The following is a 16805-nucleotide window of genomic DNA, read 5'->3' as shown; positions in this document are numbered from 1 at the left end:
AAATTATAAACATTTTTTAGATAAACATAGTACATTGTAATCTTAACGTAGTTCAACCTTTTTTGTAATTCTCTATCACAAAGCCTAGGATTTTTCAAAGAAAATTCTATTCCCCAACACACCATTTATCTCTACATCTTTGTTCAATGCAGTTTTTCTCTGCCCCAAAAGAGGAATATCCAAAGTCCAAATGTCAACTCCTTCCTAAAGTCTGGGATTCAGGATACTGCCTTCTACCCCACACCAACATCCAGAACTGCTCTCCCCCTGGGCCCACTTCTCGTTTATGCCTCTGTTACTGAACTGAATGAAGGCAGCAGAATTTTTCTCTAAATATTTCATGCATGTGCACACAAATCTCCAGAAAAATGCAATAAACTCCTGAGGATATAACCCAGGGCTTATTAACGACATACTGAATTGAATAACACTAAATAAATCAAGTATAGCTATAGATTGCTTTAAGGAGAAATTAATTTTTATTCGGCTTTTGTGTTTCACAGGAGAGAGGAGAAATTCAACATAATATTTTAAATAGTTCTAGAAGAGCCGCAAAAGACTGACCTTTAATTAGTATAAAATCAAGGGGTCTAAAATGAAATAGTATACATTTTATAACTTTAAATCAATTGATTTAAAACTAAAAAAATTCAATTAGGTTTTTTAATGATTCTAGCTTCATGAAAGGATTCTAGGCATTAATTAAGAAAAGGGAAAGGAATGAAAATTCAATGTGTAGAGAATATTATTTGGCATTCACTACCACAGCTAAAATGCTGCCTTTATTAAAGTATGTTTGATCATAGTTTTTTCCTGGATAACCCGGATAAATTTTAAGAATAATCATTAACTACCTGAAAGTCTAAGAGCTAAATCAGCTAAACAATGCCTTTAAATGAAATAAAGTTGCCAAGTGAATATCAAAACCCAAAGGAATCAAAGTTTTAGGTTACTAAGCATGAAAAATAAAAAAAACCAAGTTAAGACAGCAGCTATGAGAAAGTCAAGAGAAATTTCTTTTTCTAGGAAGAACTCTCCTAATGGGAAAAAAAGAAAGACAGAGAAACTAAATTACCTAATCGCTATTATTCACTCACTCAGCAAATACTCATTGGGCCCCTACTGTATGCCAGACACCATTCCAGATCCCGGAGCTACAGGAAGAAGTAAAATAGAACCTCTGTCCTAGCAAAGTCAACAATCCAGTGGAGAAAGCAGAAAGTAAACTACAATTGTCAGGTGTGGCTAGGAATGCCAAGAAAATTTAAAAAACACGAAGGATAGGAAAGATAGAATAGAGAAGTGACAAGACCTGGGGGCAGGGAAAGCCCACTCTGATAAGCTAACATTTAAGTAGAGACCTGGCGGAGTCAGGCACCATGTGGATATCTGAAGGAAAAGCATCCATAGAAGAGGGAACAGCAAGTACAAAGGCTCAGACATAGAGTACATTTGGCAGCAAGGAGGCCAGTGTAGCTAGTCCTGAGGGATGGAGTCAGGGGGCAGCGGTGCCAGATCAGGGAAGGCTCTGGGTCCTCATAAGGACTTGCCCTCAGAGGGAGCACTGGAAGGTTTCAAGCAAGCATCAGGATCAGTCTGCAGAGAACAGACAGAAAAAAGCAAGGGAGGATTACTGCAATAATCCAAGCAAGACAGGATTGTGGCTTAAACTCAGGTAGTAGCAGTGGGAGTGGTGAGGCGTGGTCAGGTTCTGGATAGACGTTCAAAGGAGAAATATAACACATTTTACTCAGGAACTGGATCTAAGTGTGTGTGTGAAAGACCGTAATTAGGGATGATTCTAAGTTTTTTTCTGATCAACTATCAACTAGAATGAAAGTGCCATTTACTGAGAGAGTGAAGACTACAGGAAGAACACACTTGTTAGGAGAGTAAAGAACTGGGTTTGGAACATGTTAAGTTGAAGTTATCAATTGTCAAGTGAAGCTTTCAAAAAGGATACTGGATATACATAAGAGTTTAGGATTCAGGTGACATGTGTGGTCTGGAAATACAAATTTGGAAGGTATCAGCAAATTGATGGCATTTAAAAACCAAAAACTGGAAGGTATTTCATGAGGGCTCTACCCTTGTGAGAGGTTGGGAAGATAGGACTTAGCAAAGGAGATTTAGTAAGTTGGACACTGAGCTAAGACAGTAAATCCTAGTAGCTCTAACTCCAAAGGCACTGTGTTCTAGTTTAAAAGAGGTTTTTCTGTCTCTAGGCAGAAAAATAAGAATAGCTGATGTGAGAATTAAACAAGCTCTGGACAGTGTCTGGCACTTAATAAATATTAATTTCTTCTTTTTCCTCTTTTCACTCCATGGCTCTGCATACCAATATCTGAAACTCTTATCTCAGCAACCCAAGCACCAAGATAAGGTAACAACTTTAATCATGGCATGGCCCAATGGACCCATCACAGTTTACATCCCAGGCTAATTAAAGATGGTGCTCCGGAACATATAAGCATTAGTCACATGTCAGTTGGAACTAAAAATGAAGACATTTCAATGGAAAGCCACCACCACTATTAGATTAAAAAAAAAAAAAAAAAAGAGTCAACATCATCACCTCGTGTACTGATAGGAAAGGGGTTTAATAATGTTTTCTCTAAACCTTGCCACTCAGAGCAGCCAGGGCATTCTCCCAGGGTGTTAGAAATGTATATTCTCAGGCCCTACCCATACCTAACAGACCAGAATATGGAAGATCTAATTAACAAGATCTCTGGGTGATCTGGTTGCACACTGCACTTGAGAAACACCACTCTGAATCAATCAGTGGCACCCAAATATTAGAGACTCTATATACTTCACTAAAAAAGTCAAACTCTTGTAGTATGAACTCTTCTTTATCCTCAGTCTGCTTGGCTAGCTGAAAAAGAGTCACAGGGGTTCCTAGGATGCTCTTGGATCTTGCTTCTAGCATAGGGCCAGTAGTTTTAGCTCTTATTTCCCAGATGTTTCCCCCAAATGAAGTTGTCTTCCCCTATTTTACCAAATAGATTTATCCAACTAGAACCTTTTCAATAAGATTACCGATACATTATTCTAACCTGTACATGGATGTTCTCCAAATTCATTTATAATCAGCAATTATCAATTTCAAATAAGGTCAAGAGTATTTTGTCAAAACTTTCAAATTCAGGAAATCTCTACAAAGATTCAGATTACCATTTTCCAATGTCCAAATTAGATATTTGATAAATGGTAACTGAAATAATCAACAACCACTTTCAAGGTAGAAAGATTCAAAGTCCAAATTCCACTTCAATTTTTGGTGGGCTAGCAACAGGCAGAGGGCAGCATAACCTTGTATTTATATAAACTGAAGGCAAAATTTAACAGCAATGGGAGAGCGTTTTTGTTTAGATTTCATTTTAAAGTTCTCAGGTAATCGAAGCAATTACAACCATCTATAAAACCAATACCTTAATTACAATATCTTCAATGACCATATTTACTGTGCAAATGAAGTTTCAAGCTATATATTTAAAAGAGCTACCAAAAATTACAGATATTGATTTACCTTCAAAAACAGAAACAAAATTACCTTAAAAAAAAAAAGCATGGAGAGTTGGGGCTTTACATTATTCTAGCAATAAAGTAAATAAAATAAATTATTGATTTCCATTTTAATTGCTTCCTGCCCAAATAAGCACACAGATGAAAAGAAATCTATAATAAAAAAATCAGTAAATAAGCTCTATGTTTCAACGGCCAAGCAGCTTTCCCAAAGGCAAGGAAATAGTTCTTTAGCTATAGTAATTTCTCCCATACCTTCACTTAAACATGATGCCACACCTTTGTTTTTTTCAATAAAAACACTATAAAACATGTGCATATGAGACATTTGAAATACGTGTACCACTAACAATCAAATTCAGAGATATAACGTCCATTTAAAAATACAGTCAATGAGATATTTAAAAGATATTTATACCTACTAAAATCACCTTTAACATATGGTCACATAACGAAATAGCATTTTGCAATAAAAATTGACAACTGCTATAAGCAATGACAATGATGAATCTCAGAAAAAAATCCTGAGTGAGTACATACTTTATAAGTCTACTACATAAAGTTCAAAACAGATAAATTCATCTGTGGTGACAATAATCAGAAAGGAGGTTAGCTTGGGGGAAGCAGAAGAGGTGAAGGATGGGAAAGGGCCTTTGAACTGTTGATCGTGCTCTATTTCACATTCTGGGGGGTGGTCACTTTTTAAACACATATATATTCACTTAGTAAAAATGTACTGAACTGTGCAATTTTCTAAACATGTTATAGCAGTTTTTAAAAGTTACCTTAAAAAAACCCTTACAGAATACATTTTTTCTATCAAGTGATTGTCAAAACTATTTTAAAATTTAGTTATTTCCCAATTTCTACACTTCCAATATAATCTTTGTACATCATGTGATGATCAGAAAGAATTTACACAAGAACAGACTGTAACACTCGGTGAACTACAAGTAAGCCACATTACCTGCCTTACCTTTTCAACAGGGAGAAGCGTCTGCAGGAGTCGGACTGCAAACAGCGAGATGCTGACAAAGGCCATCCTGTGGTGCACTAGCACTGCCTCTGGTTGTTCCAAACTGATGCTGTTCTTATGGTAGCACATGGTGTCCCCAAGGGATCCCAACACCGTGAGAAGTTTCTCCTTCTGTAAACATTTAAACACAATACGGAGGAAAACAATTTTAGGAGCCAATATGCAAATGCCAGGGAGAACAGTATAAAATGTTATCATTCAATAACAAAAACAAATGACAACACAAATTTATTCCTCTTTATCAAAATAGCCAATATGTGCTGAGATACTGTTAAAAGCAGGCAAGAATGATAAGCACACTTAAATACTTTAAAAAGCTAATAAATTTTAAGAATTTAATATGATGAATTCTAACTAATAAAAAAACAACTTAATGAATCATAAACTCCTCCTAGTTTCTAGTGCTTAATTGTCCAACTCTGAATGTGGCATGTGAATCTCTCATTCAGTATTTATTGGACTTACTGTATGCTTAACACAGTAGCAGGTATATGGAAAAAAATGCATTAGTACAAAGAGACATGATCCCTGAACTCTAACTGATCCCAAAGTTACTAAAGAAATGACACAGGGAATGTCAAGCAATCAAAAATAATGCAATATTAACATGTATAATCTCTCTTCAAGTAATAAGATTGTTTCAAAGCAAATGTTCTGCCATCATAAATTTTTAGAGAGCTTAATACCTAAATAAAAGTCATATCTTTTATATTGAAAGGTATGCATAAAATACCAAGATAAAGCCAAAAGACTACTAACTGGCAAATCATAACAACATAGAGGAAAACACATCCTAAATATGCTGACATGACACTATAAACTAGCAGCTAAAAAGGACAGTATCAGTAAGATGGTAGAAGAAAAAAGAACTGAAGCTCTCACTCTCAACTTTCCAAGGAAAACATATGAAAATTAAAATGAGAAATAACCTGTATATTGAAGACAAAAAACTAATACATGTCAGAATTTTTTTTTTTTAATTCAAGGATAAATATACAGGAAACAAAACTAAAAGGTATGGGGCCTATAAAAATCACATAAAGTATTGAAGTCACAGTGAGACAACTTAACACCCATTAGGATGGCTATGACTAAAAATAAGAGAAAGTAACAAGTATTGAGAAGGATGTGGGAGTTCCCGTCGTGACTCAGCAGTTATCGAACCTGACTAGCATCCATAAGGATGCAGGTTTGATCACTGGCCTTGCTCAGTAGGTTAAGGATCCCGGTGTTGCCATTAGCTGTGGTGCAGGTTGCAGATATGGCTCAGATCCCGCGTTGCTGTGGCTGTGGTATAGGCCAGTGGCTGCAGGTCCAATTCGACCCCTAGCCTGAGAACCTCCATATGCCACAGGTACGGCCCTAAAAAGACAAAAGAAAAGAAAAGAAAAGGATGTGGAGAAATTGAACACCTGGCCACTGCTGCTGATGAGAATGAGAAAGGTGCAGTCACTGTAGAGATAACTTGGCAGTTCTTTAAAAAATTAAACATAGATTATGAATTATCATATTATCTGGCAATATCACTTCTGAATAAACACACAAAAGAATCGAAAGCAAGGATTTAAAACACCTATTTGTACATCAATGTTCATAGCAACATTATTTACACTAGCCAAAAGTAGAAATGTGTCATCGATAGATGAATAAATAAACAGTATGTAGTAGGTGGTATACGTACAATGAAATATCATTCAGGCTTAAAAAGGAATGATATTCTGACACATTCTACAAAATAGATGAAACTTGAAAACATTACGTTAAGTAAAATAAGCCAGATACAAAAAGACAAATATTGTATGATTCTCCTTATATGAGGTATCTAAAGTACTCAAATTCATAGCGAAGTAAGAATAGTCATCATCAAGGAGTAGGGCAAAGGAGAGCAAGGGAAGTTACTGTTTGGTGAGTATGGAGATGATGAAAAAGTTTTGGAGACAGTAATGGTGATGACTGTACAACAATGTCAATGTGCCTAATGCCACCAAAATATACATTCAAAAAGTAATGACTGGTTGGAGTTCCTGTCATGACACAGTGGTTAACGAATCTAACTAGCAACCATGAGGTTGCGGGTTCCATCCCTGGCCTTGCTCAGTGGGTTAAGGATCCGGCGGTGCCGTGAGCTATGGTGTAGGTCATAGACACGGCTCGGGTCCTGCGTTGCTGTGGCTCTGGTGTAGGCTGATGGCTACAGCTCCAATTAGACCCCTAGCCTGGGAACCTGCATATGCCACAGGAAGCGGCTCTAGAAAAGGCAAAAAGACAAAAAAAAAAAAAGTGATGACTGGTAAATTGTTATGTATATTTTACCACAATTTTAAAAATTATATAAAGGAGGAAGTTCTCTTCATGGCTCAGCGGTTAACGAACCTGACTAGGATCCATGAGGATGTGGGTTCAATCCCTGCCCTCGCTCAGTGGGTTAAGGACCCCACCTTGCTGTGAGTTATGGTATAGGTTGCAGACACGGCTCAGATCCCACCTTGCTGTGGCTGTGGCATAGGTGGGCAGCTGTAGCTCCATTTCGACCCCAAGCCTGGGAACTTCCATATGCCACGGGTGCACCCCTCAAAAGCAAAAAAAAAAAAAAAAAAAAATTATATAAAGGAATAAATATTTTCTGTTACTTATATGGATCATTCAATAAATTTAAGTTTTAAACACAAATAAAATTAAAACTGTATTTTCCAAATCACAGCAGAAGTAAAAGATACAATAAATCTATGTAGTAAAAAAGAAAACAAAATGATAGCAAAATTCTTGTATAATAGCCATATTATTATTATAGTATAATAACTGTACTAAAAAGGTTAAATCTCCCTATAAGTAAAATGTGATTTCATACCAAAAATCAAATATTAGTAATTTACACATATAAAAAATTCATTTTTAAAAATATATATATGTATATTTTGTCTTTTGTCTTTTTTTTAGGGCCGCACTCATGGCATATGGAGGTTCCCAGGCTAGGGGTCCAATTGAAGCTGTAGCTGCAGGCCTATGCCACAGCCACAGCAATGCCAGATCCAAGCTGTGTCTGCTACCTACACCACAACTCACAGCAACACCGGATCATCAACCCACTGAGCGAGGCCAGGGATCAAACCTGCAACCTCATGGTTCCTAGTAGGATTCGTTTCTGCTGCACCACGACGGGAACTCCTTAAAAATACATTTTTATCTTTGTGCATAAAAGGTTAAAAATTAGTGTAGTAAGATATGAACAAAAACATATGAAACATGAATAATGAAAAATTCAGAACAAAAATATCAGATAAAGGTGGTAATTTTCTATACATGAAATGCAAAACAGAGAGTAAAGACTGAACATGAGAAGTTCCCCCTGTGGCATGGCAGGTTAAGGATCCCATGTTGTCTGTGAAGCAGTAAGGATTCGATCCCTGGCCCAGTGCAGTAGGTTAAGGATCTGGTGTTGTTGTACTGTACCATAAGTCACAGCTGCAGCTTGGATTCGATTCCTGGCCCAAGAACTTCCATATGCTATGGGCATGGCCAAAAAATAAGAAAAACACCCAACATGAATAAGTCTTCGTGGTCTGAATAAAATAAATATCAAGCAAAATTTGACACTAAAACAAAGATGGATTTATAGGTTTTAACTCAGTCTTTCTGAACTTAATTAATAAATTAAACAGATATAAACCTGAAATATTTCAAAGACTACAACCCCTCATGTTTCCAAGGAATACTAGCTAAAACTAACCATTTACTTAATCGCAAAAAAAAAGTGTATATTTAAAATTGCATTCTTTAAGCCTAGGGAAATAAAACTAAAAATCAATAAAAATAAGCCAAAAGTTCAGCCATCCTTACAAAATTAAAATAGAAAAACTTAATAGCCCTTTTATTAATAATTACTGGTCTAGAGCAAAGAAATCAGAAATGGAGTCACAGCCTTATGATGTGGGCAGGTAATTTTTTCATTGAAATAATTAAAATAATACTTTTATATACCTTCAAACAACATATCTCTGTTATTCAAAAGGAACTGTGACAATTTACAATTTACACACCAATAAACATATTTAAGATCTCAGTATTGTAGGGCTTTCTGTAAAAAAAAAAAAAAACTATTTGAAATTGTTTCAAATAACCTTGCTAATTCTTAATGATGAAGTATTTCTCAAAATAATATACTATAAGAATCAGTCTTGCAGCTTTTACTATTTCCAGCATTTCTTCCAAGCAAAAGAAAAAAAAGTGTTTTCTTTCTAATGTTTTAAGAAAAGACAGAATTTTTTAAAAAATACTGTCTGGTCCACGGTTTTAATTTGCTGGGCTAAAGATGTTTAAACAGCTGTAAAGTAGTTGATGCAGGAAGAAAGAAAAAAAGAGAGCCAATTTTCAAAGAATATTCAAAGCTTTTACAAAATTACAGAATTAAAATATCAGATGAGCAAAATATTCTAAATACTCCCAATGAAACAGAATTTACGGTGCAATATAACACAGGTTTGGGATTCTGTAAAGCATCTGAAATAAGTGACTCTCCCCCATATGCTTTCAGCTTCACACTCCCCACTTCTCTTCCACGCAACAGCCAATCTTACCCAGCACTTCTAGGTTTAAGAGCAAGCTCATCTTACCAAGAGAATGATGGTCAAACTACTCAGCACCACATCAAAAGCCTTCTATGAGCAGACCCTAAATGAACCCTCCAGCCTCTCTCCCAGCATATCCACCTCACATTTTATGCTCTAGTTACTTGCATTCTTCCCAATAGCCCTACCCTTGACCATCAATCAGCACTATCCACTCCTCCTCATCATTCTCTGTCAGATAAAAGACCTTACCTTTATTTACTTAACCAGTCGTACTCATAAATTAAGACTCAGCTTAGTCATGATTTACAAAAAGCTCTCCCTGAGATCCCTGGCTTAAGAGTGTTTTCAGTACATTAGAAAATCGACAGAACACTGTAAACCAGTTATAATGGAAAAAATAAAAATCATTATAAATAAATAAATAAAAAAGAGTATTTTCAAAGCACTCTTGGCACATGAGAAGATGCTCAATATTACTAATCAGAGAAATACAAATCAAAACAAGATATTGCCTCACAACTCTCAGAGTGGCTATCAACAAAAAGACCACCAATACAAATGTTGACAAGGATGTGGATCTTGTACACTAATGGTGGGAATGTGAATTGATGCAGTCACTGTAGAAAACAGTATGGAGATTAGTTTTTTCTAAAAAGAAGACTACCATATGATCCAGCAATTCTATTCTTGGGAATATATCTGGAGAAAACAAAAAAACCAATACAAAAAGATCCATGCATCCCAACATTCACAGCATCATCATTTATAATAGTCAAGACAAAGAAACAACCTAAGAATCCATCGACAGATGAATGGATAGAGATGTGGTGTGTATGTATACACATGCACGCACACACATGCAGAGTGGAATGCTACTCGGCCCTAAAAAAGAAAGAAATCTTGCCATTTGGGACAATATGGATATACCCAAAGAGAATTATGCTAAGTGAAATAAGCCAGATAAAGATAAATACCATTTTATTTCACTTCTATCTGGAATCTAAAAAACAAATGAACAAACCATAACAGTAACAGCCTCAATTACACAGAGAACAAACAGGTGGTTACCAGAGGGGAAAGGGCTAGGGAAATGAATGAAATAGGTGAGGGAGGCTAAGAGCTACAAACTTCAAATTTCAAAATAAATGAGTCATGGGGATGGAATGTACAGCATGGGGAATATAGCCAATTTTTTATCCATCTCCCATAAGAGTGAAAAAAAACTGCTGTGTATTCATCAACAGTACCCCCAGTATATAATGAACAATCCCCAGTACCCTCAAGTGCCCAGCATATAATAAACAATCAAAGAATGTTTAGTGAACTAAAATAACTGTTTCTGGACTGGTGGGCAGAAGCAGAAAAAGCATATGCTAATTAGAGATCTCTTCACCCAAATTATCAATTTATAATCAGGTTCAAGTACCCTTCTTGAGCCTTTACTGAAGGGTTAATCATCAAGCCCTTCTCTCTGGAATCTTCAAAATCCTTCACCCTGTTATTTGAGTGAAATAAAAATATACAATTTGTGGAGAAAAACATTTCTTTGACTATGTTGACACAAAGTGAGTTATGGAATTCCAGACACAAGTGCTATTAGCACTATTTGGAAAGATCTAAAGAAATGATTACAAATCTTCAGATATTTAATTACTGAATTGGTAAACATTTATTACTTTGTTCCTTTAATGCCACAACAAAAATTTTGCTTTAGCTTTCTTTTTAAACTTGACAAAAGTACAGAAATTAAGAAAAATTAAGATATTCTGTCAGCTTCTATTAATATATAGCCCAAAGGAATGAAATTTTTCCCTAGGAAGAATTTATTCTTTTAAATAAGTAAGTCAAATATAATTTCAAGCACTACTGTTTTATTTAACATTTATAACATACCAGTTGGCACTTGTACAACAGATTTAACCTTTAAAGTAAAAATAATTCATTGAATCATAAAAGACCAGCAGCCAAAAGTTAAAAGTGAATGACTAACTTTCACAGAAAAATGTTCTGGCCAAGAAATTTCAGCTATTTTAAGAAGTAACTGATAAAACATTCTTCACACTTCTAAGGAAAAACTCACTTGTTGAAAAACTTCAATATGTGAAAATCTTCTAAAAGTACTACAAAATAGTGTGATAACCTTAAGGACTAACAAAAATGAAGATTAAGAACTACCACTCATATTTTATAAATAAAAAAATTGAAGGATTTGAAACAATATATTTTATCTATAAAATACTTATAAGTTGTTTCTCTTTTCAAGAGATTTGTGTATGTAAAAATTGGAAAAGTTTTTCACACATAGGTATTAAGTAAACATCAGGATTTTATTTATTTTTTCTCTTCTAACCTCTATACACAAAGATTTCAGGCAGCCTATAACAAAGTCCAATAAAACACAGACAGATCTAGGTCAAAATAACAAATGCATAAAAAAGATGGTAACTCAAAGAGTCTATATATATATATATATATATATATATATATATTTTTTTTTTTTTTTTTGTCTTTTTGCCATTTCTTGGGCCGCTCCTGCGGCATATGGAGGTTCCCAGGCTAGGGGTCGAATTGGAGCTGTAGCCAAAGGCCTACACCAGAGCCACAGCAACACCGGATCTGAGCCGCGTCTGCGACCTACACCACAGCTCATGGCAACACCGGATCTTTTAACCCACTGAGCAAGGCCAGGGATCAAACCTGCAACCTCATGGTTCCTAGTCGGATTCGCTAACCACTGAGCCACGACGGGAACTCCCAATATATATTTTTATAACTAATAAATTTTCATAAGTTACCAATTTTCATAAATGGAAAAAGTAGCACACTAATTCTTCAAGTAAAGCAAGCTTATCAGGTGACAATTTCAAAATAAAAGATATAAAATCTCAAATGATTAATGATATATTGAAATGTAAAAAGGATATAGTTTCCCATTATGTGGATACATATTCTTGGTAGTTCAGATTTCTTAAACATTATATTGTTATATGACATGTCTGAGGCTCCTGTTCATGTGTTGATCACTTGTGCAAAATACTACTTATTAAAATACTTCAAAAAGAAAAATATACAATGCCACACTTTCCAAAATTATCTTCCCTACTGAAATATAAATAGTAAAGAACAAAGCAGGCAGCAATAAAATGAAGTACATTTGAATGAAACAACATGGTTATCCCTCACAGTAATCATACTAAAAGAAAGCATACAAAAAAGCATACAGTGAGTTAACTCATAAAATCTTCTAGAAAATGCAAACTAATTGATATCATGTGCGTATCTTTGTCAAAATGTATCAAACAACTTTAAAAAACATGTAGCTTATTATATATGTCTACTATACTTATATAAAACAGTTAAATACCCATATATTCATACACATATACAAATAAATATTTATATGAATAGATACATACTTATATGAATAAATAATAATAAATCTACATTGAGGAAAATACTCCCAAAATTCAAAAACATAAACTTCAAGAAAGGGGAACATATAGCACATCTTTCCAAAGCTATGGAGAGAATTTTTCCATGTTCCAAAATCCAGAAGCAACTTTTTAAAAAGATACCATCTATGTAAAAATAAATAAGTCAATAAAATCTTTTGCATAGTCAAAAGCATCATAAGGAGAGTCAAAAAAAATAAAATCAAAAAATAAATAACTGGGGGAAAAAAAATAAATAACTGGGGGGAAAAAAATAGCCTAACTGGGGGAAAAGTTGCAACATTTAGAAAACCAATGGCCTTAACACCTAAAGAACTCATAAAAATCAAGAAAAAGAACAAAAGACTAATGACCCAGGAGAAAAATGGATAAAAGCCTGGACATTTACAGAAAAAGAAATGAAAATGGCCCTTAAAGCTACAAAAAGACACTCAATTTTACTTATAGAAAAGTGTCAATTAATACTAAATTGACATAATATCAAAATGGAAAAAATCTGAGGTTTGACTATAAACCCTACTGCTGAGCCTTAAGGAGAAAACATATTCTAATAAACTGCTGGTGAATGAAAGAAACAGTATAGCTACTTAAGAGAATGTGACAATACCTACAATTAAAAATACTTTATTTATTTGTTCGTTTGTTTTTGCTTTTTAGGACCACACTCACAGCACTAGAAAGTTCCCAGGCTAGGAGCTAAATCAGAGCTACAGCTGCCAGCCTACACCACAGCCACAGCAACACAGGATCCGAGTCTCATCTGTGACCTACACCACAGCTCACAGCAACCCAGATCCCCAACCCACTAAGCAAGGCCAGGTATCAAACCTGCATCCTCATGGATACTAGTCAGATTTGTTTCTGCTATGCCACAACGGGAACCCTAAAAAATATACTTACTTTTTGATATAGCAATCCCACTTAAAGAAATTTACCCTAGAGACATCCTCGCACAGGTATGAAATAAAATGCACATCACTCATTTCACATAATTTTTGTTACCATTTATGTCCATCAACAGGTGAATAAACACAAAATGAAGCACTTGCAGCCTATAAAAAAGAATGAAGATCTCTACATATGAACATGGAATAATCTCCATGCCTACATTTACATGGAGGCATTCTTTTCTCTTCCTATTTTATTGAGTTATAGTTGACATTCAGCAATGTATAAATTTAAGGTGCAAAGTTTAATGATCTGACTTACATACATCATGAAATGTTTATCACTTTAAGTTTACTGAATGAACATTCATTATTTCCTATAGAAACAAAATTTGAGAAATAGAAAAAATATTTTTTCCCTTGTTATGACAACTCTTAGGATTTACGCTCCTAAAAACTTTCATATATAATATACAGCAGTATTAATTATATCTGTCATGTTGTTCATTGCATCCTTAGTACTTATTTATCTTACAACCGGAAATTTGTACCCCCCCCCCTTTTTTTTTTGGTCTTTTTGTCTTTTAGGGTCACACCAGCGACATATGGAGGTTCCCAGGCTAGGGGTCGAATTGGAGCCATAGCCACTGGCCTACGCCAGAGCCACAGCAACAAGGGATCTGAGCCGCATCTGCAACCTACACCACAGCTCACAGCAACACCGGATCCTTAACCCACTGAGCGAGGCCAGGGATTGAACCCAAGTCCTCATGGATGCTAGCTGGGTTCGCTAACCATTGAGTGACAATGGGAACTCCAAGGAAATTTGTACCTTTTGACTACCTTCTTCAACTCCCCTTCTGCCACCCCTTCCTCTGGTAATCACACATCAAAAATCACAAATGATTTTTCTGAGTTTGTTTTTGAACACATCTGACCTACCACACTGTTAGTTAGTGTTATACATACAGTAAATCATTATTTCTATACATAACGATCACCACAATAAGTCTAGTTACCATACAGGATTTATTATTAAGTTGTAAAATTAAGATATGAAATTGTATATGATATACCACTTTTAAGGTAAGATGTGGGAGGGGCAATATGAGCCTACATACTTTTTAGCATATACTTTCAAAAACTAAAATAAAAATGGAAAAATAAACCAGAAAACAGGACAGTAGGGAGACATCTGAGTTATGCTTTTATGAAGAGAAAATAATTCCCAAAAATGAAAACAAACTGAAACTAGTCCAACTGTATACTTAATTGGTAATAGAGAAATTAATTCTTTCTAGTGACTTTAAGACAGAATTTTGACTGTATATTCTTAGTGAGATTTAGTCTAAGTCAAAAAGAACTGCAAGGAAATCTTAAACTTTATTAGTTATTGACCACAGTGATACCAATGCTGCTATTCTGAAATTATACACTGCATGCTGAAGGTTAAAGCTAATAAGCAATTATGTTGATGTTGCTAAGAAGTTCTATGAAGGAAAACAAAGTCCAAGCAAAGAAATATAAGTTTAAACACAGAAGCAACAATTTAAGTACACATTTCCTAGTCCTATTACTGTAAGGAAAGAATATCACAGTAACTATGAGCAGCCCTAATGGCCTGTTTCTGGTCTTGATATACAGTTCCCCATTAAAAGTAACCAGAAACTCTGGAGAAATGGCCTATTCCAGACTATGCACAAAATAAAGCTGGGATTTATCATGTCTAAAACAAAGCAAGCTTTCAAAGACTAATGAGACAATGAAACCAGGTTTAAAGGACCAAAATAAAATAAAATACGAATATTATTACCCATATGCCAAGGAAAACATTGATTCTCACCATATCTATAGCAAAAAGGCTGCTGTCATCCCAGATATCTGCTGAAATTGCTTCACCAATAAGTATCATATCCTCTGCAAGCAGTTCCAGAACTCTTATTATCATCTGTCTACTACCTAGGAATGCAAACAGGAGAGAGCTAAGAAAGAAAGTTAACTTTCAGAGAAAACTGCCTACTCCTCTAGTTGGCCATGCCCTCAAATTCCTATATCTCTTTCTATTTTTATTTTCTGGTGTTTTTAGAATGATTGAAAGAGATGAATAGGGAAGTCACAATCTATAGTCACCATTACAGATTTCTATTTCAATCTTAATACTATTTTACCACAAAAAATAAAATGTGCTCACAAGTGGAAGAAACACTGAAGAAGAGAATAACAATAATCTAACTAGAAGAACTGAGATAAATTGAAATAATTTTTCAAACTCAGAGACTACCCATGTTACACAAAATATGTGGCAAAGCACAGGTAAGTTGAGAAGATGCACTCTTAATAAATTTTCCACTTAGGACTAGAAGGCCTAAGCCTTGTCATGAATTAGTAGTTTCCCACACAGGAGTTGTCTGGGAAGCCTGTACTCACCTTAAACTAAAAACATTCCAGGAGTTCCCGTCGTGGCGCAGTGGTTAACGAATCTGACTAGGAACCATGAGGTTGCGGGTTTGGTCCCTGCCCTTGCTCAGTGGGTTAACGATCCGGCGTTGCTGTGAGCTGTGGTGTACGTTGCAGACGCGGCTCGGATCCCGTGTTGCTGTGGCTCTGTTGTAGGCCGGTGGCTACAGCTCCGATTGGACCCCTAGCCTGGGAATCTCCATATGCCACGGGAGCGGCCCAAGAAATAGCAAAAAGACAAAAAAAAAAAAAAAAAAAAAATTCCAGAAGAAACTATGCTGTCACAGTCACAACCACCCAAGCAATCTCCTTTCTCCAGAGACTGAATAACAAAGGAATCCCACTACTCATAATTCTAAGTGAGGTGAATACTCAATCAAGACTTTCCTGTCCCAAAGGTCAATTTATAATGAATAAAAGTAAAACAAACTACCAGATCATAAGGGTCTAGATTAATTGTTTCATTAGAACAGCTGGAGCAAATTCTCTTAGAAATCTCTTAGGACATTGAACAATTACAAATTACACAATAATTTACCATAAAAGGGCAAGAGAACATTTAGAAAATTCTATGTACCAAGATACAGCTTTATAATTATCAATCTGACTTTTTACAGCAAATTAAGAAAAGGTTAAATGCAAAATCATTAAGTCTAAAACTGTTCTCCTCAGTATACCATGCCAACAAACATATATACTTTATTATGCCAAAATTCAGATCTTCCTTCATTTCACATGATTAGTACATGAATTAATATGTACTCCTAAATCCTAGAAGTAGAGTTATTCAGTCAGTGAGAAGTTCCCGCTGTGGTACAGAGGGCTGGGGATCCAGCATTGTCTCTGCAGCACCACGGGTTAGAAGTTAAGGTATATA

General features: G+C 35.3%; 1 protein-coding gene across 12 annotated transcripts in view; it reads right to left on the bottom strand.

The window, feature by feature from the left end:
- RTTN (rotatin) overlaps positions 1-16805 on the bottom strand; it is a 145665-nt gene that overhangs the window by 113269 nt on the left and 15591 nt on the right. For 10 of the 12 annotated variants that reach the window (XM_021099277.1, XM_021099282.1, XM_021099245.1 and 7 more), the window contains 2 exons: positions 15315-15430; positions 4505-4675 (listed from right to left, as the gene is read on the bottom strand). In XM_021099277.1, the coding sequence (XP_020954936.1) occupies positions 4505-4675; positions 15315-15430 (287 nt within the window). The remainder of the gene's footprint in view (positions 1-4504; positions 4676-15314; positions 15431-16805) is intronic. The other 2 variants (XM_021099284.1, XM_021099283.1) reach the window with 1 other exon arrangement.

This window comes from Sus scrofa, chromosome 1, assembly GCF_000003025.6.
Source record: "Sus scrofa isolate TJ Tabasco breed Duroc chromosome 1, Sscrofa11.1, whole genome shotgun sequence".
Lineage (NCBI taxonomy): Eukaryota > Metazoa > Chordata > Mammalia > Artiodactyla > Suidae > Sus > Sus scrofa.
This window is presented reverse-complemented; position numbering and strand designations above follow the sequence as displayed.